Source organism: Neofelis nebulosa, chromosome 4, assembly GCF_028018385.1.
Source record: "Neofelis nebulosa isolate mNeoNeb1 chromosome 4, mNeoNeb1.pri, whole genome shotgun sequence".
Classification (NCBI taxonomy): domain Eukaryota; kingdom Metazoa; phylum Chordata; class Mammalia; order Carnivora; family Felidae; genus Neofelis; species Neofelis nebulosa.
This window is the reverse complement of record NC_080785.1, coordinates 88,257,308-88,282,949: the sequence shown is the minus strand read 5'-3', so window position 1 is coordinate 88,282,949 and position 25,642 is coordinate 88,257,308. Positions and strand designations below refer to the sequence as shown.

General features: G+C 36.1%; 1 protein-coding gene and 1 long non-coding RNA gene across 4 annotated transcripts in view; one reads left to right on the top strand and one right to left on the bottom strand.

The window, feature by feature from the left end:
• Positions 1 to 25,642, top strand: part of FBXL13 (F-box and leucine rich repeat protein 13) — a 214,883-nt gene that overhangs the window by 171,422 nt on the left and 17,819 nt on the right. For both annotated transcript variants that reach the window (XM_058725326.1, XM_058725325.1), the window contains 2 exons: positions 10,603 to 10,686; positions 25,135 to 25,269. In XM_058725326.1, the coding sequence (XP_058581309.1) occupies positions 10,603 to 10,686; positions 25,135 to 25,269 (219 nt within the window). The remainder of the gene's footprint in view (positions 1 to 10,602; positions 10,687 to 25,134; positions 25,270 to 25,642) is intronic.
• LOC131509509 (uncharacterized) overlaps positions 1 to 25,642 on the bottom strand; it is a 60,536-nt gene that overhangs the window by 29,935 nt on the left and 4,959 nt on the right. Inside the window, exons 2-4 of one of the 2 annotated variants that reach the window (XR_009260543.1) lie at positions 23,809 to 23,866; positions 15,708 to 15,808; positions 12,355 to 12,568 (exon numbers count right to left, since the gene is read on the bottom strand). This is a non-coding gene — a long non-coding RNA (uncharacterized LOC131509509). Of the gene's footprint in view, positions 1 to 12,354; positions 12,569 to 15,707; positions 15,809 to 23,808; positions 23,867 to 25,642 lie in introns of those variants that run through there. The other variant, XR_009260544.1, reaches the window with a different exon arrangement.

Sequence of the window (25,642 nt, the reverse complement as noted above, 5' to 3'; positions counted from 1 at the left end):
AGCCATGTGGCTGTTAGATAAATTACATTATATTTTATTCTAATATTACTATTCCTAGACCATCTTTCCAGACTTTTTCTACAAACACAGTGTCTCAGAAAAAAAATCCATGTGCAAGTTTTAAAGAATAAATTTACTTTCAGAACGTTAAGCTTTGTTTAATAAGGTTTCACCCACTTCAATTTCATTTACAAAACATGTTTGTTTTTAAATTGTGACCAAATGTTCAGTCTTACAACAAGGCAAAGTATTGGTGTTTTTGTTTTCCTCAGTGTGTCATCTTTTGCCAACGAGTAACATAATCACACCAGCCAAAACAGTAACTTCATTTTGTAAATGTGGTCAACAACTATTAACTGCAATAGTTGTTACGTCTAAAATAATCTTATTCAAAACACCTCCTAAAATATTCAGCAAAACTGAAGAGAAAGGGTGACAGAAAAGCTAGAAAAGAGCTAACAAAATATACAAGAAAGGATAGAATTAGAAAAATCAGCATTTTGCAACTCCTAATGGAAAAAGTGATTTAGGCAAGGATCACCAATTAATCTGAAGTCTAACTTGGCTAAAAGGTTTCTGAGAAACATAGTATTTTTGTGGTCTCAAAGAATTACCCCACAGATTATTTATTAAATCAAAAGTAAAAATACATGCTATTGAAGAGATCTATAGTTACCACCTACGTCAAGTGAGTAAGCAACATCACCAACAGTGGGGTGTCTCATATATGTGCCCCTAAAGGGTTGCAACAGCACCTAGGTAGTATTCTTGCAGAAAATTTTTACCTAGAATCTAATCAGTAGGAACAATCAGACAAATCCAGAATGAGAGACATTCTATGTAATGATTGGCCTGAGATCTTTAAAAGTCAAAGGCTTAAAAGACAAAATTTAAAGAAAAAAAAAAGGCTAAAGAGACATGACAACTAAATGCAATGCATGAACTCTGAGTCCTGAATAAAAAACAAATATTGGTTTTCTGTTAAATAGTATGGTATCACTATTAATTTTAAGTATTATAATACTATATATACTATACTATATATATGGGAAAATGTCTTAAAAATTTTTTTTAATGTTTATTTTTGAGTGAGAGAGAGTAAGCAGGGTAGGGGCAGAGAGAGAGGGAGACACAGAATCCGAAGCAGGCCTCCAGGGCTCTGTGCCAGCAGCACAGAGCCCAACATGGGGCTCAAACTTATGAACTGTGAGATCATGACCTGAGCCAAAGTTGGACGCTTAACTGACTGAGCCACCCAGGTGCCCCTAAAATGTCTTTATTTCTAGAGAGATACGTATAGAATATTCAGAGGTAAAGTATCATGATATCTGAAACTTATTTTCAAATGGTTCAGGTAAATTTATAACATATATAATATGAAATATATAACAATTGCAAATGTCAATGCATTCAACATGGAGCACCCAAATACATAAAGCTAAACAGACGTAAAGGAAGAAACTGACAGTAATACAATAATAGTAGGGGACTTTATGTCAATGGATAGATCATCCAGACAGAAAATCAACAAGGAAACAATGGCTGTGAATAAGACTAGATGGATTTAACAGATAATACAGAACATTCGACCCCAAAACTGCAGAATACACATTCTTTTCAACTGCACATAGAACATTCTTCAGGATAGATCACATGTTAGGCCACAAAAGAAGTCTCAATAAATTTAAGAAGATTTAATTCACATCAAGCATCTTTTCTGAACACAATGGTATGAAACTAGAAATAAATTACAAGAAAAAAAAAAAAACTAAAGAGAAAAAAATAACCCGTGAACACACGGAGGCTAAACAACATGCTACTAAACAACCAATAGGTCAATGAGGAGGGGAAAATTTAAAATACATGGAGGCAAATGAAGATGAAAACACAACAGTCCAAAATCTTTGGGATGTAACAAAAGTAGTTCCAAGAGGAAAGTTTGTAGTGATACAGGCCTATCTCAATACAAGAAAAATCTCAAATAAACAATCCACACTTACACCTAAAGGAATTAGGCAAAGAAGAACAACCAAAGCCCAAAGTTAGTAAAAAGAAGGAAATAAGAAAGATTAGAGTGGAAATAAATGAAATAGAGACCCCCCCCCCAAAAAAAAAAGATGAATGAAACCAAGAGCTGGTTCTTTGAAAAGATAAACAAAGTTGACAAACCTTTAGTCAGGCACATCAAAAAAGAAAGAGAGAGGACTAAAATATTTTCAGAAATGAAAGAGAAGAAATAACAACCAACAACACAGATATAAGAGAATACTATTGAAAATTATATGCCAACATATTGGTCAACTTAGAAGAAATGGATAAATTCCCCCAAAATTACAGTCTTCCAAAAGCAAATGAGGATGAAATAGAAGTTTTTAACAGACTGGTTATGAGTAATAAAATTGAATTTGTAATAAAAAAAAACTCCTAACAAATCCATGGTCATGGGTTAGAAGAATTAAAATTTTCAAAATGTCCATATTACCCAAAGCAATGTATAGATTCAGTGCAATCCCTATCAAGATATCAATAGTAGTTTTCAAAGAACTAGAACAAATAATCCTACAATTTGTATGGAACGAACAAAAGACCCCGAATAGCCAAAGCAATCTTGAGAAAGAACGAAGCTGCAGTTATCACACTCCCAGATTTCAAGATATACCACAAAGTTATAGTAAGCAAAAGAGTATGGTTCTGGCACAAAAACAGACACAGTGATTAATAGTAGATAGATAGCCCACAAATAAACTCATGCTTATACGGCCAATTAATTCATGACAAAGAAGGCAAGAATGTGCAATGGGGAAAAGACAGTCTTTTCAATAAGTGGTGCTGGGAAAGCTGAACAGCTACAAAAGAAGGCAAAAGAGTGAAATTGGACCACTTCCTTATACCAGATACAAAAATAAACTCAAAATGGATTAAAGACCTAAGTGTGAGACCTGAAACCATAAAACTTCTGAAAGAAAACATAGGCAGTAATTTCTTGGATATCAGCTTTAGAAACATATTTACGAATAGGTTTCCTCAGGTCAGAGAAGCAAAAGCAAAAATAAACTATCGGAACTACACCAAAATAAAAGTTTTTGCAGAGCAAAGGAAACCATGAACAAAACAAAAAGGACACCTAGTGAATGAAAGAAGATAATTGCAAATGATATATCTGATAAGGGGTTAATATCCAAAATATATAAAGAACTTATACAACCCAACACCTAAAAAAAACAAAAAAATCCAGTGGAAAAATGGGCAGATGTGAATAGACATTTTTCCAAAGAAGACATACAGATGGCTATCAGACACATGAAAAGATACTCAACATTGCTAATCACCAGGGAAGTCCAAATCATCAGGTGAACCAGATGATATCACCAGGGAGATATCATCTCACACCTATCAGAAAAGAAAAGAAATAAGAAGTATTGGCAAGAATGTGGAGAAAAGAGAACTCTTCTGTACTGTTTGTGGGAATGTAAATTGATGCAGCCACTATTGAAAAGTGTGGATGTTCCTCAAAAAATTAAAACTAGGAATACCATATTATCCAGCAATTTTGCTACTGGATATTTACGCAAAGAAAATGAAAACACCAATTTGGAAAGATATATGCAGCCCTATATTTGCTGCAGCATTATTTACAAAAGCCAAGATATGGAAGCAACCCAAGTGTCCATCAGTAGATGAAAAGGTAAAGAGGAGGTGTGTGTGTGTGTGTGTGTGTGTGTGTGTGTGTGTGTATACACAAATATTACTCAGCTATAAAAAACAATGAGCTATTGCCATTTGTGACAACATGGATGGGCCCAGAAGGTCTTATGCTAAGTGAAATAAGTCAGATAAAGACAGACAAATATCATTTGATTTCAATTATATGTGGAATTTAAAAAAAGGAACATACAAAAAATATAGACACGAATATAGAGAACAAATTGGTGATTGTCAGAGGGGAAGGAGGTGGGGGGATGGGCAAATTAGGTGAAGGGGATTTAGAGATACAAACTTGCAGTTTAAAACCTGCATCAAGAAAACTTGTATATACACGTATGTATAGGCAGACTTAAAAATATATACTATGTATATATGTGTATATATAAAACTATATTCATACAGATATATTAATGAAACTATGTATATTTATACACACACACTCATATTAATTAAGCAAATATAGCAAAATTTTTACAATTGGTGAATTTAGGTAAGGAGCATATAGGTGTTTGACTTAGCTGTATACTAAGTACACACACACATACCATCCCAACATTTGGTAACTAGTTCATGGCTGATGTCTATACACATCAGCTAAACAATTCCAGATGTTAAATTGGGGGTGGGGGTGGGGAGAATTGTTTTTAAGAATTTGATCTGAAATGACTTGTGTACATGTAGCTGTTCCTGGCAGTGTTCAGTGTCCCCTCCCACTTCTTCCAGTGACCCCAGACTGAACTACTTCCCAAACAATTCACACAATCCTTATGAAGTCTTTGTTCATGTCATTTCCTCAGCCTGAAACACTATTCTTATTATTTTGCTTATCAAAATCTTACTTAGTCTTTAAGGCTTAATTCAAATTCCCCTTCCTCCATGAAAATCTTTTCTAGACAGCCACCTCCCATTCTGTGGTCCCTGTACCTTTCTTGAAACACATGCTCGTTCCTCCATGAAAATCTTTTCTAGACAGCCACCTCCCATTCTGTGGTCCCTGTACCTTTCTTGAAACACATGCTCGTTCTTTTTTGCATTATGGCCACTTATGTATCAACTCCTATTCCTTCAAGAGGGAAAGTTTTGTTTTACTCTGTTGCACACAATGAGGCCCAAATTCCTTAGAATGACGTACAAGACTCTTGGGACTTGGTGCCTGCTTTCGAGTGTTATGTCTTGACGCTTCCTTCATTGGACCTGATACCAGAGCTATAATATAAACCAATTACTAGGAATTCTTAAGTTCCTCAGATCCAGATCCCTCAGTTCCATGGCCTATGAAGGAGGAAATTGCTCCTTAGGATTTGTGTGGATTCCTGGGACCTTGCACTCACATACCACCTATATATGTATGTATAGGCAGACTTAAAAATATATACTATGTATATGATGTGTGTATATATAAAACTATATTCATACAGATATATTAATGAAACTATGTTTCATTAATAATGAATAATAATCAATAATAATGGATAATAATGAAACTATACCACCTGCAATCTTGGCTACCACACGAGTAACTTTCCTCTGTGCTTCACTTGATTACAATTTATTCCCTTCCTATACTTTGGGAAAATAAGCCAAAACTTTTCCTGCAAAACATTCATGAGTTTGGCTGACTTTTGAAGGACATTAAGGAGGATTTACATTTTCATGGTTACAACTTCCCTGAAAAGTAAGCGTCCACCTGCCCTTTACCCAAGGGAGGCCCAGTCACTCCCTTTTGTTGATTCCTCATTCCTCCTTCTTTTTGTTTTCCCACTCTCCTCTTTCCAACCCCCCTAGAAGTAAAGTCCCTAGGACTTTCATCCCAAGCACTTAACAAGTGTTTCAGAGAACACCTAATTTGGAGCATTTATGAACCTCACGGTGCCAAGCAGAACATTTTACCTAGCTGGCTCTGATGTTCTTTAGGTCATTTATCTGAAAACCTTCTGAGTCAAAAAGCGGTTAAAAAATGAATCCTGTTGACTGGAATCGTGTATTTCACTTGTACTGAGAAGCTGTCATCCCATACAAGCACAAGGCAGTTTTCAGCAGAGGCCTTGTCTCCTCCAGCTGGCTCAGATTTGCTGCTGCTCAGTTGCAAAGTTGTGTTTACAACAGCAAGACCTTTGGTAACTTGTCCAGCACATTAGATGATGGCATCTCTCGCTCCCTGTCTTGCTAAGAGATTGGGCGTCCAGATCTGAGAACTTTCTGTGTTCATCTTGGACTGAAGGATGCTGTAGGAATATTTCTACTCTGTATTTAGCTATATGGTTATTATACCAATCAATCTCAGTTTTTACAAACATCTTTATTGAGAAATGATTTAAATACTGTAAAATTCTATGATTCAAAGTGTACGATTTAGTGGTTTTTAACATATTGATGGAGTTATGCAACCATCACCACAGTCTAATTCCAGAACATTTTCATCACCTCAAAAAGTCACCATAAACAGTGACTCCCTAGACTGGACCCACCCTCTACCCCACCCTAGGCAACCACTAATCTACTTTCTGGTTTTATATATTTACCTATTCTGGACTTTTCGAATCAGTGGAATCATATAATATATGGCCTTTAGGGTTTGGTTTCTTCTACTCAGCATACTGTTTTACATGTTTATCTATATGGTCGTATGCATCATACTTTTTTATTGCTAAATAATATTCCGTTTTAAGGATATAACACATTTTATTTATCCTTTTACCGGTTGATGGCCATTTGGCTTGTTTCACTGTTTTTCTATTACGAATAATGCTGCTAAGGAACATTCGAGTCCAGTTTTTTGTGTTGACATATATTTTCATTTCTTTTGGGTATATACTGAGGAGTGAATTGCTGGGTCATATAGTAACTTTACGTTTAATATTTCAAAGAAATGCCAGACTATTTTCCAGAGTGACTGGACCATTTTACATTCCCATCAGCAGTGAATAAGGATTTTAATTTCTTCACAACCTCACAAACATTTTTTATTATCTTTTTAAGTATAGCCATCATTGTAGGTATGTAGTGATATCTCATTGTGGTTTTGATGTGCATTTACCTAATGGCTAATTATCTTAATTAAATTTTGAGGCCATATATTTTAACGAACAATTATAGTGATGAAACATAGCATTCTATTTTAATATTACCACATAGTGTTTTTGAATAAAGTGGTAAAGAGAATATAGGCTGTCAAATGTCATACTTTGCAGGTGTACTTCGTTTCCAGTTCATCTTAAAAAATTCTAACTTGGCTACATAAAAGTAAAAACAAAAGTGAAAACTCCAGAGATAGTTTCATAGGACAAATTCCCCATAGGATAATAACACATACTTAGCTATTATCAAGTACAGGGCAAGGAGACAAACCTTGTATCTCTTACTTATTACTTTTGTTTGAACAATTTGGTTTCTGCTGGGGGAATATCTAAGCTCCAGTTCTTCTAACATGAATAAAAAAAAAAATAGCATCCACATCTGGAACTGAGACCACATGTGCTGGCTCCACAGGGTTTAGTAATTTTTTTGTTTTGAAACAAGGAGGCAGAAAACATAATGTGTTCCTACCCAAAGAGTCCACATTTGCAATAAAATTTTAAAAATGAATGGAGTGATTTTATTTTTGGATGATATACAAAACTGTTAAATGAAATTAGAAATTGCAGTTTAAACAGTGGCATCAATTAAGAAGATTTTCTGGGAACACAATCTGGTGCAGCCACTCTGGAAAACAGTATGGAGGTTACTCAAAAAATTAAAAATAGAACTACCCTACGACCCAGCAATTGCACTACTAGGTTATTTATCCAAGGGATACAGGTATGCTGTTTCGAAGGGACACATGCACCCCCATGTTTATAGCAGCACTATCAACAATAGCCAAAGTATGGAAAGAGCCCAAAAGTCCATCGATGGATGAATGGATAAAGAAGATGTGGTGTGCATATATATATATATATATATATATATATATATATATATATACACACACACACACACACACACACACACACACACACACACACAATGGAGTATTACTCAGCAATCAAAAAGAATGAAATCTTGTCATTTGCAACAATGTGGATGGAACCCGAGGGTATTATGCTAAGTGAAATTAGTCAGTCAGAGAAAGACAAAAATCATATGACTTCACTCATATGAGGACTTTAAGAGACAAAACAGATGAACATAAGGGAGGGGAAACCAAAATAATATAAAAACATGGAGGAGGACAAAACAGAAGAGACTCTTAAATATGGAGAACAAACAGAGGGTTATGGGAGGGGGTGTGGGAGGGGGGGATGGGCTAAATGCTAGGGGGCATTAAGGAATCTACTCCTGAAATCATTGTTTTACAATCTGCTAACTAATTTGGATGTAAATTAAAAAAAATAAAATTAATAAAAAAGATTATTAAAAGAAAAAAAAGATTTTCAAGCACTTCTTTCCTTGACCTGGATTTCATTTTATTTTTTAAACAAAAGGGCCTAATATGTACATCAGTGAAACAACTGGATATAATATTTGCATAACCCATTTTAAATTATGGTCCAAATGTTGTATTTAAGCTCAATAAAATGTAAACCAATCCTGTAAATAAAATTTAAAAAGGACAAATCCATATACCATTTCTGGTATTTTCCCTGCCAGTCAGCTCTGGGACCACAGAATGAGAGGAAACTGCTCTTGTCCACCTTTTATAGGAAGCATAATAAACCAGGAAAATGGCATCTAAAAGGCACATTAATCAGTTTCCCCAGTTTAATGGTGAAAGTACTGAGAAATGAAACAGCAGAACCACACATTAAAAACATTTAAGAACTAAAAAGTGTAATCAATGTTTTGTTAACTAAAAAGAAACAAAACTTTTAAATCTTTTTTAAAAGCTTATTTATTTATTTATTAATTTATTAATTTATTTATTGAGAGAGAGAAATAGAGCACATGAGCGTGGGAGGGGCAGAGAGACAGAGAATCCCAAACAGGTTCCTTGCTGTCAGCACAGAGCCTGATGTAGGGCTCAAACTCACGAACTGTGAAATCATGACCTAAGCCTAAGTCAAGAGCCAGACACTTACTCAACCGACTGAGCACCCAGACACCCCAAGAAACAAAGCTTTTAAACTGAAAGAGAGAGCTATTATTGATGAATGATTGTCTATCTGTAGGCCTTTATATAAAGATCTGTTCCCACTCCAAGCAATTAAACATAGTAAAATGAGCTAAAGATTTCAGATTTTTAGGCTGGGCACAAGTAAGAATTTACTGACAAATAGATTAAATAGCCACATGAAGTGTCTTCAAAATAATTGACTTAGATAATATTTACCTAAATACAGGTAACAAGGAAATTTCTGGCTTTGGGATTCTGTCACACTTTTTTCCCCTCTTCCTACGCTAGATCCGGGGCAAGAGGAGGAGAAATGAAAGAGTGGCCAATGCCCTCTTTTTATTTTTTAATTTAATGTTAATTTTTATTATTGAAAAAATTTTAATTCCAGTATAGTTAACACGCAGTGTTATATTAGTTTCAGGTGTACAACACAGTGACTCAACGATTTCATTCATTGCTCAGTGTTCATTGTAAGTGCACTCTTCCTCCCCTTCCCCTATTTCACCCATGCCCCACCCACTTCCCCTCTGGTAATCATTAGTTTGTTTTCTATGGTTAAAGAATCTGTCTCTTTGTCTCTCTCTCTCTCTCTCTCTCTCTCTTTTTTCCTTTGCTCATTTGTTTTGTTTCTTACATTGTACATGAGTGATATCATATAGTATTTATCTTTCTCTGAATTATTTCACTTAGCATAACACTCTACAGATCCATCAATGTTGTTGTAAATGGCAAGATTTCAATATTTTTATGGCTGAATAATATTCCATTCATATGGGTCACATGGTAACTTTATATATACACAATGGAATACTATATACATACATATATATATACATATACATGTATATACATGTATATACAATATACATATATATATACGTATATATATGTATATAGTATATATGTATATATATATATGTATACTATATACATATATATACATATATATATATATATATGTATATCCATTCATCTATCAATGGACACTTGGGCTGCTTCCATTATTTGGCTATAGTAAATAATGCCACTATATACATAGGGGTGCATGTATTCCTTTTAATTTGCATTTTTGTATTCTTTGGGTAAATGCTCAGTAGTACATTTGCTGGATCATAGTAATTTTAATTTTAACTTTTGGAGGAACCTCCATGCTGTTTTCCACAGTGGCTACATCAGTTTGTATTCCCACAAGCATAAGAGGGTTCCTTTTTCTCCACATCCTCACCAACACTTATTTCTTATGTTTTTGATTTTAGTCATTTTGACAGGTGTGAGGTGATATCTCATTTGCTTTGCATTTCCTTTATGACAAGTTATGATGAACATCTTTTCATGTCTGTTGTCCATCTGGGTATCTTCTTTGGAGAAATGTTTATTCATGTCTTCTTCTCATTTTTTAATTGGATTACTCATTTATTAAGTGTTAAGTTCTTTATATATTTTGGATACGAACCCTTTATCATATATATCATTTGCAAATATCTTCCCCCATTCAGTGAGTTGCCTTTTGGTATTGTTGATTATTTGCTGTGTAGAAGTTTTTTTTATATTGATGTAGTTCCAATAGCTTATTTTTGCTTTTATTTCCCTTGCCTCAGGAGGATTCTATCATACTTTTTATAAAACATTAGAGACAACCTGAAATTTTTATTTAAAATGTTGCCTAATGAAAGTAATTTTACAAGTGTAAAGAAATATAAGACAGAAGCTAAACTATTTTGCATAAAAGTTGTTATTTTACTAGACATATACTGTTTGTACTAAATTATAATCACAAAATGATCTTTATATTATTTATATTTTAGGGTTTGCTGACACTTTCCAGACATAAAAAATTAAAGGAACTTTCTCTATCTGAGTGTTACAAAATCACCGATGTTGGAATTCAGGTAAGATAATTAAGGTCTTCTCTTAAAGAATTATGGTTAAAATTTAAGCACAAACTGAACAAACTTTATAGGTCAGAGTAGAAAAAATAAGTGGATTATAAATATCCTGATTGAGACAAGGTAAACTGGACTTTAGACAGGTCTCCATAGCCTAAGGTGACTAAGGGAATTTATTTTCTCGTTTTTCCTCTCTACTCTCTCTCTTCCCAGTGTTAGACTCATGGGATAAATAAGGACTAACAACTTCCATATAGGACAAGGTTTTAACAAAGAGCTTACAAAACATTTAGATGCCTGTAATCTACTAAGAGAAAAAGCCAAAAGGTTTTTCTAAGGTTAAACAATGATTTACCCTACTACAGTTCATTTAAAAGTTAAACGTACATTTACATAAAACTTTATCCATGAATACAATAAAGTCAGGCTCTTAAAAGGTCTTTGACAAGGTGACAGAACAAAGGTTATTAAAATAAAACAGTTAAATATTAACATTTCTAATACTGGGCTATCTATATATATATATTTAAATATATGAAATTTATTGTCAAATTGGCTTCCATACGACACCCAGTGCTCATCCTAAAAGATGCCTTCTTCAATACCCATCACCCACCCTCCCCTCCCTGGGCTATATTTTTTATATGGTGATCAATTACACTGGAAACCTAGCATGGTGATGACATGGACTCTTAACATACACCAATTACTAACTAATTTTTAAAACATTCCATGGGATGAGAAAGTGCTGATCAAAATATGAGACTAGGGGCACCTGGGTGGCTCAGTCAGTTAAGCATCCAACCCTTGGTTTCAGCTCATGATGAGTGGTTCATGAGATTGAGCCCTGCATCTGACACTTTGCTGACAGTTCAGAGCCTGCTTGAGATTCTGTCTCCCTCTCTCTCTGCCCCTCCCCTGCTTGTGCTCTCTCTCTCAAAAATAAATAAGTAAACATTAAAACAAACAAAACAAAATACGAGGCTAAGTATTAGGAAGCCAGAGCTTTTTGCCATTTCTCTTTGACTCTATGGGTTCCAGGCATTTTTATTTTCGGTCCTTGAAACCTGAAAATTACACTATTTTTAGACACTCTTAGACTTTAAATAAAAGCCTTCTTCCATATGCTAACTACATGATCATTCAGATGAGTGGAAAAAAATGTAATTTTTAAAAAAATTGGTATGTATTTTTTCAGTGATCTAGAAGAGAAAATAAAAAAAGGGAATACAGGAGCACGGAAATACAAAATTATTTAATTATTAGTTACATAAGATCAGCTATTCTATTCAAGTTCACAAAAATTTTTTTTTCTCTTTCTCCTGCTTTTGGTGTGTATATGTATGTTGTGGCTGTTAATCAGTTTTACCTTTCTAAGGTTCCCAGTATACTCATACTTCTGGGTATATGACAATCTTTCTCCTCTGTGCCTCCTCCAGCCCAAGTATTAAGTCCCCAAAGAGAGGAGACAAAGAAGGTGAGAAGAGAAAATGACACAGAAACCTATTTCACAACTCCTTATTTGGATTTACAAAAGAGAGGGGAAGGGAGTAAAATAAGGTGATTATATTGAGATATTTACATTATCCACAATTTGTCAGGAATTTGCTTTCTTGTTACTTATAAAAGGTAACTATGGGAGATTCTCTTTTTAGCACAAGACATTGAAACTTACATTCAACATCATGATTTAATGAAAAAAATGAGATAAACATTTTTACCCTGGTTAGGTTTTGCAAGAGGCATGAACATAATCAGAATAAAAAATTACCTCATTTTAGTGTTTAACTGGAAACCGCAGCACATGCAGATTAAGTGTCTGGAGTCTCAGATGTACTGACTTAGGATCTGGTTTTAATTACTTCTTCCAGCTTCAGTCTTTTGTCTGAGAACATTAGACATTTAGTGATCATGTTAGACTAAAATTATTTGGTGCTCTTCAAAGGCACACGCATTTTGGAAAAGATGTTTGATGCAGTCATAACTGAGCATTTCTCAGGAAAACTTCTCCTTGAACATTTTATGAATTTAATTAAATAACAAACTGTCAAGTTTGGCAAAATAATTGGTTTAATTGGGATGTTGCAATATAGAGAAAATGGAAGTTGTCTTGTTACTTGGATAGAACCAATGGAACAAATGTAATTATTTACTCTAGTTGCTTTTATTTTTCTCTAGTTGCTTTTTCTACTCCCTTTATCTCGTTTATATTTCTCATTCCCTGTTTTTGGAATGAAGTATGCTGTAAATGCATTTTTGTAATGGTCATATATACGACCATATGTAGGTCCTTTGCAGCTAGACAAAATTTTTTTATTATTTCCGTGTTTGTAAGTTGAGATAGCTGATTAAGAAAGGGCATTGGAGAGGAAAAAATCAAGGTTAGTTATGACTTACCACAAGGGCTTACACATGTATATGCAGGGAAAAGTGTGCGTACATATGTGCTTACATGTAGATATGTATGTAAATGTATACCTATGTATAGTATATGTGTGCAAATTAAATGTGTATACGTTTTAGCATATGTTAGATTGCATGTTTACATGCAACTATGTGTATATCTGCATGTCTGGTATATGTGTGTAAATTAAATATGTGTACACATTTTAGTGTATGTTAGATTACACACATATAGAGATGCTGTAAGATTATATATTTCTAGGCTAAGACCAGATAGTTAGTGATCAATATGCAAAGCAAATCATAAAAATTAGTCTGTTAAATAATTATCTTTTTGTTTATATTTTAATTTTAAAAATTAAATATCCATGTAAATTAAAAGGATCTTTTCTTACAAAAGTGTATAGACTAGCTCTCTGATAGCAAAGGCAATGGATATAATATTGGCAATGTGGGCCTAGCTATCCAAAATCCTTATTTTTATCCTGATTCTGCCTCTTACATAGCTACATAATCTTATGCACACAATTCACTTAGCTCCACAACAATTCATTGCTCCCATAGTGGCTATAATTGTGAGGCAGACAGGAACTAGCACCCTAGAACAGGAGTCATCTTTTCGTATAACCTTTCTGTAACATTTTCCTGTAAGGGTCAGATAGTTTACATTTTAGGCTTTGTAGGCCATACAGTTTGTGGTCACAACTGCTCAACTTTGCTACCGTAGAGTAAAAACCAGCCATAGACAACACATAAATAAATGACAGTGACTGTGTTCCAATAAAACTTTATGGACAAACTTGAATTTTATATAATTTTCACATGGCATGAGATATTATTCTTCTTTTGATTTTTTTCAACCACTTAAAAATGTAAAGGCCATTCTCAGAGTGAAGGCCATATAAAAAACAGTGACAGACAAGGTTTGTCCTGCAAGTAAAAATTTGGCAGTTTGCCAACATCTGCTCTAGAGTCAGACAGAAGTTTACAGTTTTAGTCTGTCAAGATGTGTGACTTTGGACAAGTTAGTTTCCTCCTCTGGGCCTTGGATTCTTCACTTGTAAAAATGGGTGTATAATAAAACAGTCTCCCTGTTGTGAGGATTAAATGATATAAAACATCTGAGTACTTAGCATGGTTTCTGACAGAATGCATGATGAATATTGCCTATTACTATGATTATTATTTTATTTAATGAAATAGAAACTAACATATACTAGTAAATAAAAAATAAACATATTTGGCATAATAGTTTGATAATTTGTTTACCTTAGTTAACCAGAGTCAGAAAGCAGGTAATCGTGACAGCCAAACTACTCTAATGCTAAGGAGATAGTTTAGAATATGTTCTTGGAAGAAACAGCTTATTAGTTTTTACTTCTATGAATGAATCATGTATTTTTCAGAGGCACTTAAATATAAATGACTAAATAAATTTACATATGTAAAAGCATTTAAAAAATCTAGAACACTACATAAATACAATTGCTATTTTCTTGAAAATAGAATAAGAGAACAAACCAGTTAAAAAGAAATTGGATCGCTGTTTTTCACTGGGATTATGATATTAAACATATTTTTTCAATATGCATAAATTTTTCTCTTGAGACTTCTCTTTTTTTTTTTAATATATGAAATTTATTGTCAAATTGGTTTCCATACAACACCCAGTGCTCATCCCAAAAGGTGCCCTCCTCAATACCCATCACCCACCCTCCCCTCCCTCCCACCCCCCATCAACCCTCTTGAGACTTCTTTGACCCATGTTTATTTAGAAATGTGTTGCTCAACTTCTGAATATTTTGGGATTTTCTAGCTGTCTGTGTGATTTCTAGTTTATTTACTTTTTTTAAAAAAAATATTTATTTACTTATTTATTTAGTGATTTCTAGTTTAATTCCATCTTACCCTGAGAGCATATTTTGTCTGATTTCTAATCTTTTTTGTTAAGGTGTTATTATGCAGGAACACTATTTGTGTGGTAGTTAGATGTGTTGTGGGAGGTCTCATTCTATATTCATATGATTAAGTCTCGGTCTTCAAATGGGCCTGTGTCCCAGGACAGTGATCTTTACAAGTGCTTCCAACCCCTCTCTCTGCCTCTGCTACACTGAGGTAAGACAATAAGGTGAGAGGGGCTGGATTTGGGTATTTCCCTGACCCTTTGCTGGATTGGCTCTCATAAAACCCGTGTTGGGTAGGTTCTGGTAAAACAGTATCCCTTGAGGTCAAGCTTTTGTTAATGAGAACAGATGCTCTGGAGGTATCTTACAATGATTACTTTCCCTCTCCCCATGTAGGAAGCATGAGGGCATTTTTCTCTGATCTTCATCCTGAGAACTTGGTGGGTCTCCTGGATAAGCTCATGAAAGCATGGGGGCTCAGCTAAGGCTGGGCCCCAGAAACTTTTCTCTCAAACTAATCTACTCTCAGTTTCTGGCAGTTAGTCAATAGCCCTTTAAATGTTCCAGCTGATACTGGCTTCAGCCACCGGCTTCTGCTCCTAGTAAGCTCTGATTCTCTGTATTCACCTGTCTTCCCAGTTTTCAGAGTGTGGTTTGCTTTGTGACCGCAATTATCTGACAGATCTAAGAAGAGTTGTTGATTTTCAGTTCACTCACCTTTTTTCTTCTTTTGAGGATAGAAGTGATAAGTTCCAAACTCTCAGGACAGACTGGAAACTGGAAGTCTGGAACATTGCTTCTGGATTCATGGATGCTGGCTGAATCAATAACAACCAAAAGGGATGATAAATGTAAATTAGGCCTGAATCAGACCTTTAGAGTCCAGGAATGAAGTCAGAAACTGGAGAGCTCAGGAGCCAAGAGCAGAAAGCTATTGGCGAGCTGGGCAGGTAGGCAGCCATCGGTGCTGAGCACTGCCCTTGGCGTCAGGAGCTTGCTCTTTGAACTCCCTGCAGTGTGCAGCCTGGTGAGCTAGCTGTGCTCATACAGGCAGAGCCTACGGCTGCCCCGAAGTTCAGGTACTTTGGTCATGTCCATTCATAAAGATTCTTAAGTTTCCTTAGTACAACCCCAGGATTTGCAATCACTGAGTTGGCAAAAACTGAAATGATTAAGTTCAACGTAGATGAATAACTCTATGCCTTCATGTAAGAAAATATTCAAATTGTCTCATTCAGATTTATTTTGTGAAAATCTTGCTCAGTGATTGAACTAAGAACATGTGAACTGGATTTTCTATGCAGTGGACACTGAGGTAATCTGTCAGTTTTTTGAAAACAAAAATCATTCTAAAATTTTTTTTAATAAGTCAAGGCCTAGTCAAATAGGCTTATAAAAAGAAAAATCCAATACCATGTGCTGATTGTTGGCTAATGTTAATTTAGCATGTACTATATGCAAGGCACTGTTCTAAGTATTTCTGTGTATTAATTAAGTACCTTATGAAGTAGGTAATACTTTTAATTTGATTTTATAGATAAGGAAATCGAGGTTCAAAGAGGTTAAGAATTTTGCCCAAAGTCATGAAACAAATAAACACATGAGCTAGGGTATAATGTCTAATTCCAAAGTGATAATTCTAGCTATTATACTGTAATAAAGAAATCTCCAGAAGGATTCAGTTGTGGTACTTAAGTCAGCGTGGGAATGCCAGGGAAAGCTTACCCACTGGAAGATCACTTTAAGAAGAAATGTGGAATTTAGACTGAAGGGTAGAGGGGAGAGAGGACAGCTCTCAAGATTTATAGAAAGAATATAAGGTAAGAGGATTTTATTATAGTCCAGGAGAGAGAGAGTGGCAGGCCTACAAGGACAGTAACAGTGAGACTAGAGAGAAGGGAATGGATTGGAGAACATTTAAGTAGTAAAATCCATGGAACTGTTGAGTTTCAGTAGGCTTGGAAGTGAAGACATGGTTACGGATGACATCTGTCCATCTGACTTGGCTGCCTGGGAGATTTATGGTACCCTCATTTTCAAGCTCTTTCCCATAGCTAAGTCATGTAGCCAGTGCTATGAACTACCAAGTCCTATTCAGTATTTTGACGTTTAGTTTTGCACTTTGTCTTCTTTGTGAGTGATTCTGTCTGTGCTTCCTCTCTAAGCTCTCTTTACCCTTATACTCTTAGGACAGAGTCCCCTTTCCCACTCTCTGAATCCATAGGCTTGTAGTGGCTGCAGGCAGGCTAAGGGAGCTCCGTTGGAATATGTTTTTACTCTACTTACAGGTAATTCGAAGGTTGTAGTTGTTCTCTATCTTCTAATAGGGAGAATATGGGTACTGTGTAGTTTTGTTTGTTCCCTTTATAGATTTTATGGTTTGGGGAGGAGGAGAAGATTCAGACTTAGATAAATATCACTGTTCTTCAAACCCAAACATGGTCTCCTCTTACCTTTTATTATGTGTGTATATATACATATCTCAAAAGACTCTCTAATAGAGATGGATATCTGTGTTTTAAAGCCCTGCAGCCGGAATGCAGTGGATGTATTTATAACTACATAAGAAGAATAAGAGGCATGTGGTAGTGGTTCAGCCTTATCTACTCCCTAGTGTCTTTTCTGCCTGATTTGTTGCATATATCCTTCTCAAGCAGTTTACTGACATCTCCCAAATGGCACCACTGATGAATTTTAACAACCTAGTTGTAGCCTAGGATAATGTCATATTCTCTGATGATCGCAAAAATACTTGACAGCTTTTGTTTATGGGGTATAAGCAGTGGTAGAGATGCTAGAACATCCACTTTTCTCACTGTTCTCTTACAGTCTTTCTTTTTTGAGACCCTTAATCTTGACCTAAGTGCTTGGACACTTGAGATTACGAGTTCCTTTTGTCTTTTAACCTTTAACATCTTTTATCCATTCTCTTGTTACAAACTTTTGATTTTATTTTTTATTTGACCTTTACTTTGTAACTGATTTATCTTGATTTATAAATAGAGATGTAGAGAAGAGGGATCAAGGAATAAGGACTGGGAAGGGTGGCTGCATGGGTGAATCAAGAGCTACTCTGTGGCTGGGAGAGCAGCAGACTAAGATCCATTACTATTCAATTGGTTTTCAGCCCAATCCAGGACTGTTCAGCAAGTCAAGGGGTTCTGTAGATGTGAGGCTGCTACAGGCTGAGTCCAAGTGGGGACCGAGGGTTCAGGGTTCTCTGTCCTGTATCCTGCATTACCTGTGCTAGAGAACTGAAACTCTTATAACTGAGGAGCATACATGGATACTCAAGTCAAAAAGGCCTAGGAGTACCTGCAACATTCAGCAACATTTCTGAGTCCTCCTCTCCAAGAATGGCCCATTGACAGTCTCTTCTGGACATTTCTCTATAAATTGTAAGAAGAACTGGGTTCATGTCTTGACCTAACATCCACGTCGGGTTCATTCTTACCTAGGAGCAAGTGGATTATGCTCCAGAGATTCTTTTCTGATCTCAAACTCTTACTTTGAATCACTAAACTTTCTGACTAGTTATAAAATGTTGCTCACGCAAGATTTTCATCAATCATTCTCATCAGTTGAAAGACTCCACCCCCTTGGTGGTTTAGAGGTTTTAGTGGCCTTTGACATGTACTGACTTATAATGCCAAAGATGGATTAGATGTGCTGGTTCCACATAGCAACAATTTTTTAAAAAACCAACATTGATTTCTATTTGGTTTCTAAGATTAAATCATTCAAAAACTGTCAAAGTATGAGATTTCAATAACTCCACCTCTTCTCCAGGGATATAGTTATGTTTATGGGTTGTGAGGGAAGCAACAAACAGAGGATCCTTTTCCAAAATGGCTTTACTCTTTGGCCTTTGATACAGTGGAAGCTCTGAAATCTTCTGTGTGGGGAGATAGGACATTCAGACATCTGGACACTGTCTCTTGGCCATACTGCTCATTAAAATTCTTTGCCTCCTCCAATATTCCAGGTTACTATTAGGAAATAAGTGACTAAACTCTCTGTGATGAAGATCCCAGAAGGTCCCAGGTGTAGAATCATTTTACAGGGTTTGGGGAGAGGAAACTATGGAATTCCTGTGGTAGAATTAAGAGGAAGGTATCTGCTACCTTGTGGAAAAAGCAACTCCAACAAAACCTAGAGCAACTAAGATCTTTGTTACAGAAATCTGTGCTTCATAGATATCCATACCAAGAACTGTCTCCTAGAATCTATAATAGAACAGCATAACCAACACACCTAAGACACTTGGAATTAACAGAGAGTTACAAGGTCCCAGAAGACACTTAGGCATTATTCTCTCTACCTAAGGCTGTGAGCAAAAGAAATAAGCTCAGTATTCTCTGTTGTTCCTCAACCTAGTGTGTTCCCAATTGTGGAGGCAATTCAATAGAATTAGAAATTTGCAAGACTTCAAAGGATGTGGGATTTGACAGCTTGTTGTTTTCCCACAGTCTGTAAGGTTCCAAGGGATACTGGAGTCATGGGTACCATGTTTCTTTGGCTGATAAATAGCCGAAACTGAGAATACCCAACACCAATCCTGGCTTCTTGCCCTTTCCCACTGGGGAGAACTATTTTTGGACAAGTGAAGCAGATAGACTTCTAAATGAAAGCACACATCTGTTATTTTCATGTTGAGCATCCACAGAGAAGAACTATAAGAGAATATGTCAAAAGGAAGATAATCCTTTGGAGGACTCTCCCAACATGTAAGCTGTCCCTGGAACATGAGTTTATCCTGTGTAAGATGAAACTTGCCAAAAGTTAAAGAACTGTCAGATTGTATGACGGTAAAAAAAAAAAGGGGGGCACAAAAAATAAACATCAAAATTCCACTTTCCCACAAGAGTATGAGTTTATGCTTCTTTTGCTTCTTAAATATAAGTGGCCAATCTGTGTTTGATCTTTCTGTCATGTAGCGTGCCTAGGCCTTGCTTACTAAGCCTCACCTGACATGAACTGAGTACCTGTGGCATATTTCACAGAAGCTATGATTTTTCCACATTATGACTTCTAATTGTCCTCTCTCTTAGCTTCCAGTTAAATTTAGCACATGATATTTCCTCATCTGAAAGCCTTCAACATATGGAAGATAGTGAGGATGTGCTCTCAGGGGTCTTAAACGGCAGACAATATTGTTCTAAGACCTCTCTGGTTCCACTGCTGAGAGGCAAAAACCAAGATTTGTAAAGGGTGCTATGTCTGTCAAGTACTTTTGGAGTACATTATCTTCCAATAAGCCTGTGAGATAGGTTAATGGTTGTTTCCATTTGCTTATAGATGAGACAACTTGAGGTTAAGTAACTTTCTGAAGATCACAAACCCAACTTCAGGCCCCTTAAGTTTTCTGCTGAACCAGTAGCCTCCCTTGATTACATCATCTCTTAGTTCATTACCCCACCAAATGGGAGATCAAAGCAGCACTGATGGCTCATGAACTCATTATTTCCTAGAGATCTTTAAATGGAAGAGGTCACAGGAGGACAGTATGACTTAGCCCTCGGAGTGAAAGTTCTGAGTTGCCATTTTCTTGGAAAGAATGAGAAAGAGAATAAGTGGAGTGGCTGGCTGTGTAAACAGAAACCTATCAATTCTTTCAGGCTGATTAGTATAGCTTAGATAATTTCCATGCCCTTCTTATCCCAAAGAAACCCCTGGGGAAGTGCCAGGTAACTGGGCCACTGGGCACCCATTTAATTTTACTTATCTTAGAAAAATGGAAAAAGTGTAGGTTATCTTACAGGCCACAAGAGAAATGCCTGATTGACCTTTGAGTAGCCCAATCTGGGCTTATTTTTATTTTGGAGATAGAGTCTAAAACCTGAAACTGTTCTGGAAATTTCTCCCCACAAATTCTAATTCAAGGGTATTTTTTTTTGTTATGCTTTTCCAGGATTTCTTTCCGATATACGTTCTCTTTGAGTGCTTACCCTTTCTGTTGTTTAATTTCCCCACATTTGATCTCTTCTTATGACTACTATTTACCGACTGCTTACTATGTGCCAGCTACTGTTCAGTTGCTGTATTCATATTAACTCACTTAATCCTCCCTACAAATCCATGAAGTAGGTGTCATATTAAGGTACCATGTTATTCTCCTGTTGCAGATGAGATCATTGAGGAATTGAGAGGTAGGGTAATTTATCCAGAGACACAAACTTCTAAGTGGCAGGATATGAACTTAGGCTGGTGGACCCCAGACTCTGTGCTCTTAGCCACCTTCAGAACTGCAGTTATTAAACAGGGTGTGAGGAAGGACTGGACTTAGTGTCCTAAGAGCAATCTATGGGAGCTCATTTTCCTTACTCCTGTGCTAAGCAGCATTTTCCATTCCCTTCTGACACTCTCTCATCTTGAACCTCTTTTGCATGCTAGATGTTGGGGCCGCAAGAGTTAAATTAGGCATGGATTCTGCTCTCAAGAAGCTGCAGTCAGTGCAGGAGATAAATTATGTAAATAGCTATAATACAAGTAGAAAGTGAGAAAGACAAAAAAGTTAAAAGCTATAGGGATTTGGAAGAGGCATTTCTTCCAGAGGAACGAACTGGGGAAAAGTTTGTGGAGTTAGCCACATTTGAGCTGGCTTGAACTACAGCTTATCTCCCAAATCACCATATAATTAGGTAACAAATTGCATCATGAAAGCATCTTCGGAAACGCCTGTTTTGGGTTTTGGCCTTTGCCCTTTAAGAATCCCCTCCATATTTACTAAGCATACTAAGAAGTATGCTGAGCCTTGCTCAGCCTGGTTTCCCTGGCAGGGACAGTGGGAATACAGGAGAGGCATTTTGCTAGCAGTGAGGCGTTGGGCTCTGTAGAATTTAGTTCTGGTGGCAATGCCCATATTTCCCAGCTCAGTGTGCCCTGGCCACAGCTACATCCATCTGCTCTAATGCCTAGTGAAAGCAAGTCTATGTTTGGTAGGATATAGGAGGCCCAACAAACTGAAGTTTTGAATTCAGTTTATAACTTAAAATTGTAGACGTTGTACTTTAGCCTTTGAAGCAGCCAAAAATAGTCTTCATTACAGAAAATGGTTTTTGACATTACAAGATTTTCCCAAGATTTTTAATTGGGAAAAAGAAAAAATGAAGCAAATAGTCCAAAAATGGGTATGCACCACGAGGGGGAGCTTTTTTGAGACTGAGAGCTGCCACCTGTTGAGGTGGCTTAAGTCAGGATTTTGGCAGAAGCACATTATTGTGACAATCAATAAGTGTTAGTGGAACTCAGTCTCCTCTACATACCCAGTTTAGGAATGTAGTCAGTAAGCCTTCCCACACTATGACTCAGCTGCGAAGATAGACAGAAGAAATGATTTAAAGACATTTGGAAGTTTTCTTCAAGATTGTTAACCCACAGCAAAACTGGTTGATATGTGGGATGGGAGCCAAACTTGATAACTTTTGTATTTTCTCCCCATTTTCACTGTAAAATATTTCATCTTAGAAGAAGCTTAGTCTGACATTTTCTAAGAAAAGAAAATCAACAGCATTGATAAATATATATGAATCTGTATCACTGGAGCCAGAAAAGCATAAAATAATCTTATCGGTAGGGGAGAAATGGAATTTCATGAGTGGTTATGTTGAAACATGCTTGCAGACTTAACTTACTTATGACTTATATGTGTCTTAAGGAAAATGTGAATTACAAAGAGAGGAGAGGGTCTGACTGACTTCTCAGATCTGCACTGACTTATGCCAAGCATAAAGCCTGAGACCAGTCTTTATGCCTCAGATTTTCCATGGATGAAAATGCTACCATGAGTGTATCATAGACCTTCTAATATGTTTTTATGTTATTCTTTAATTTTAAAACCTCTGAGAAAGTTCAACTTCAAAGACTATTAGAGTTGTTTTTTTTTTTAAGACCTAAAGCAGAACTGATTCAAGCAGTAAAAGGCATTGACAGATGTTACTGAAAGGGTTTTCAGACACTAAGTGCCTTGAATCTCCCTTCAAATTTTGTTTCATCTTTTAATAAATTATTCTTAGTTTAAATATTCCTTCCCGCCTTAAATTTTCTATGGTTCCCTGAACTCTGTCCATTTTCTAAGTAGAAAACAATGTTACCCTACTCCTTGTGACATAAGAATTCCTGTATCATTAAAACAGAATTCTTTATATTCTCGAAGATGCTTATAAAGGATGGATCAACCAACTAGTATTTATTGAGAACCTACTGCATCCTAAATATGATGCTTGTGAAAGAGGGTATAAAAAGCTAGCAGAATTCCACACAATACCTCTGAGAGTCTTACTGCATTCTCATTGAAAAAGGTGTTGAATCTCCAAGCTGAGATTTAAGACCAATCATTCCAGTCCTTCAAAGTCAGATTCCCCTTGCACCACCACTGGGCATTCTCTCTATGCTTGATTATCTCCAATGACAAGGACCTCACTATCTCATAACAAGCTGCCCCTTCCAATTTTTGTCATCACTTAGTTGCTAAAGAAGACTGATCTCCATACGAAGTTAGCCACAATACAGGAGTAAATCAAATACTGTAACTGCTGAATCAATTGAAGAAGACAAATTCTGCATGAGGTCAGAGGAAAAAGGAATCACTGTTGGCTATTCTGGTCAGGAAAAGATCATGATTGAGGGTTAAATCACCAATATCTTTTAGTACTATTTTTTACTTCCTATGCTAAACTGCCTCTCATGGAAATTTTGCCTCTTTTATAACTTGCTAAAGAAAATAGTGGGCTGACTAGTTCTTTCCAGTCTTCCTTAGGGCTAAAATGATGGGAAACTGGCATAGTCAGGTGGGAGGGAGGCCCACTGGTTGTCTTACCTCTGGAGTCATCCTGATGGCATCAAGTGATCCAACAGCCCAGGTCCTTCCCTCAGTTCTGAAAGGAAAATGACATGTAGTCCAATGGACATCCATTTTTACATACAAATAAGCAATGCCTTATTAGTAAGCCACTAGTTACTAAAATCTAATATTAATGGTAAACTATCATTTATTGAAGTCTTTGATTTAGTACTTTAAGAATTTGAGCTGTTTTCCAATAAGGAAAAACCTCTAAAGTGACTGAGCACATGTTGATAATTTCTAATTTTTATAATTTGGGGGAGGGACTTTTGTTAAGTACAATATCTGGAATTGGTATATCTGGAATTGGTCATGGTTTCTAATTCCTATCCATCTTAGTATATTTTTACAACTGCAATTTTACTTTTGTGGATCATTTTGTTTTTGTATAACTGCTTGGTTGTAAACTTTTTCCTCATGGATTCTTCTTATCACTCAGTTCTTGTCTTTATTTAACTGAAAAGGGAGAATGAAAATTAATAACTACTAAGGTAAAGGGAAGAATTTCCAATGATTTCCAGGATTTTTCTAGCCCTAGAAATTTCAGATGAACATTTTGGTATCTCAGAACAATGCTAGAGGGTGGATGTTATTTTCCCTGATTTAAAAAAGAAGAAACTAAGGCTCAGAAAGATGGAGTTGCTAAGGTCTGCCTGATGCCAAAGACCGTGGTCTTCCCACTACATTACCCCACAGTGTCTGCCATCTAATTCTGCCCCTAGATTCTTTTCCTCCACTCATTTGGCTGAATATAACTTTAATAATTACTAACCATATGGGTAAAATCTCAGAGCTAATGTCAGGAATACCAAATTCCGCTAACAGGAATTTGTATACTACTAAGCTGTTAGGCTGGTGTGTGAATATCTTTTGTTTAAAAAAAAATGGATGAGGGGCGCCTGGGTGGCGCAGTCGGTTAAGCGTCCGACTTCAGCCAGGTCACGATCTCGCGGTCCGTGAGTTCGAGCCCCGCGTCAGGCTCTGGGCTGATGGCTCAGAGCCTGGAGCCTGTTTCCGATTCTGTGTCTCCCTCTCTCTCTGCCCCTTCCCCGTTCATGCTCTGTCTCTCTCTGTCCCAAAAAAAAAAAAAAAAAAAAAAAAAAAAAAAAAAACGTTGAAAAAAAAATTAAAAAAAAAAAGGATGTAATAGCTTTTTCTTCTTTTTTTTTTTTCAACAAGATGTAACACATCTATACTTCAGGGACTGACATGCATACTAAGCAAGCTGCTGTGGGTAAGATGGCTCTAGATGAATAAAGACTAAGAGAAAAAAAAAATCTTTGACTTTGAAATTTCTTGCAGGCGTTCTGCAAAGGCTCACTGATCTTAGAACACTTGGATGTCTCTTATTGCTCCCAGCTGTCAAATGATATTATTAAAGCACTGGCCATTTATTGTGTTTCCCTCACATCTCTCAGCATTGCTGGCTGTCCAAAGGTAAGTGCAGGAGTCAGAGCTCAGATGTGTCCAGTTGAAACATAGACAAGGAACCCAGGCAGGGTAGCAGTCAGGGGTCAGTGTTATCATAGAATTTGTTTTCTTTGCTATGCCTGAGGTATTCATTACATTTTTTTTTCTCTTTCCTCAACTGGGAAATGGCTTTATGATTTCATTTGTGTCAAAGTAGAATTTTCAAAAAGTTAAAAACAATTCCCATTCAAATATAAAAACGTGTCAAGATTTATGAATTCATTAATGAGAGGACCAGTAAAATGGTAAAACCAGTTCATACAGCATTTGATCAAACTGGATATTTATAGGAACTGAAGAAAAAGAATGTTGGAATATGATTTTTAGGTTAGATCCAAAG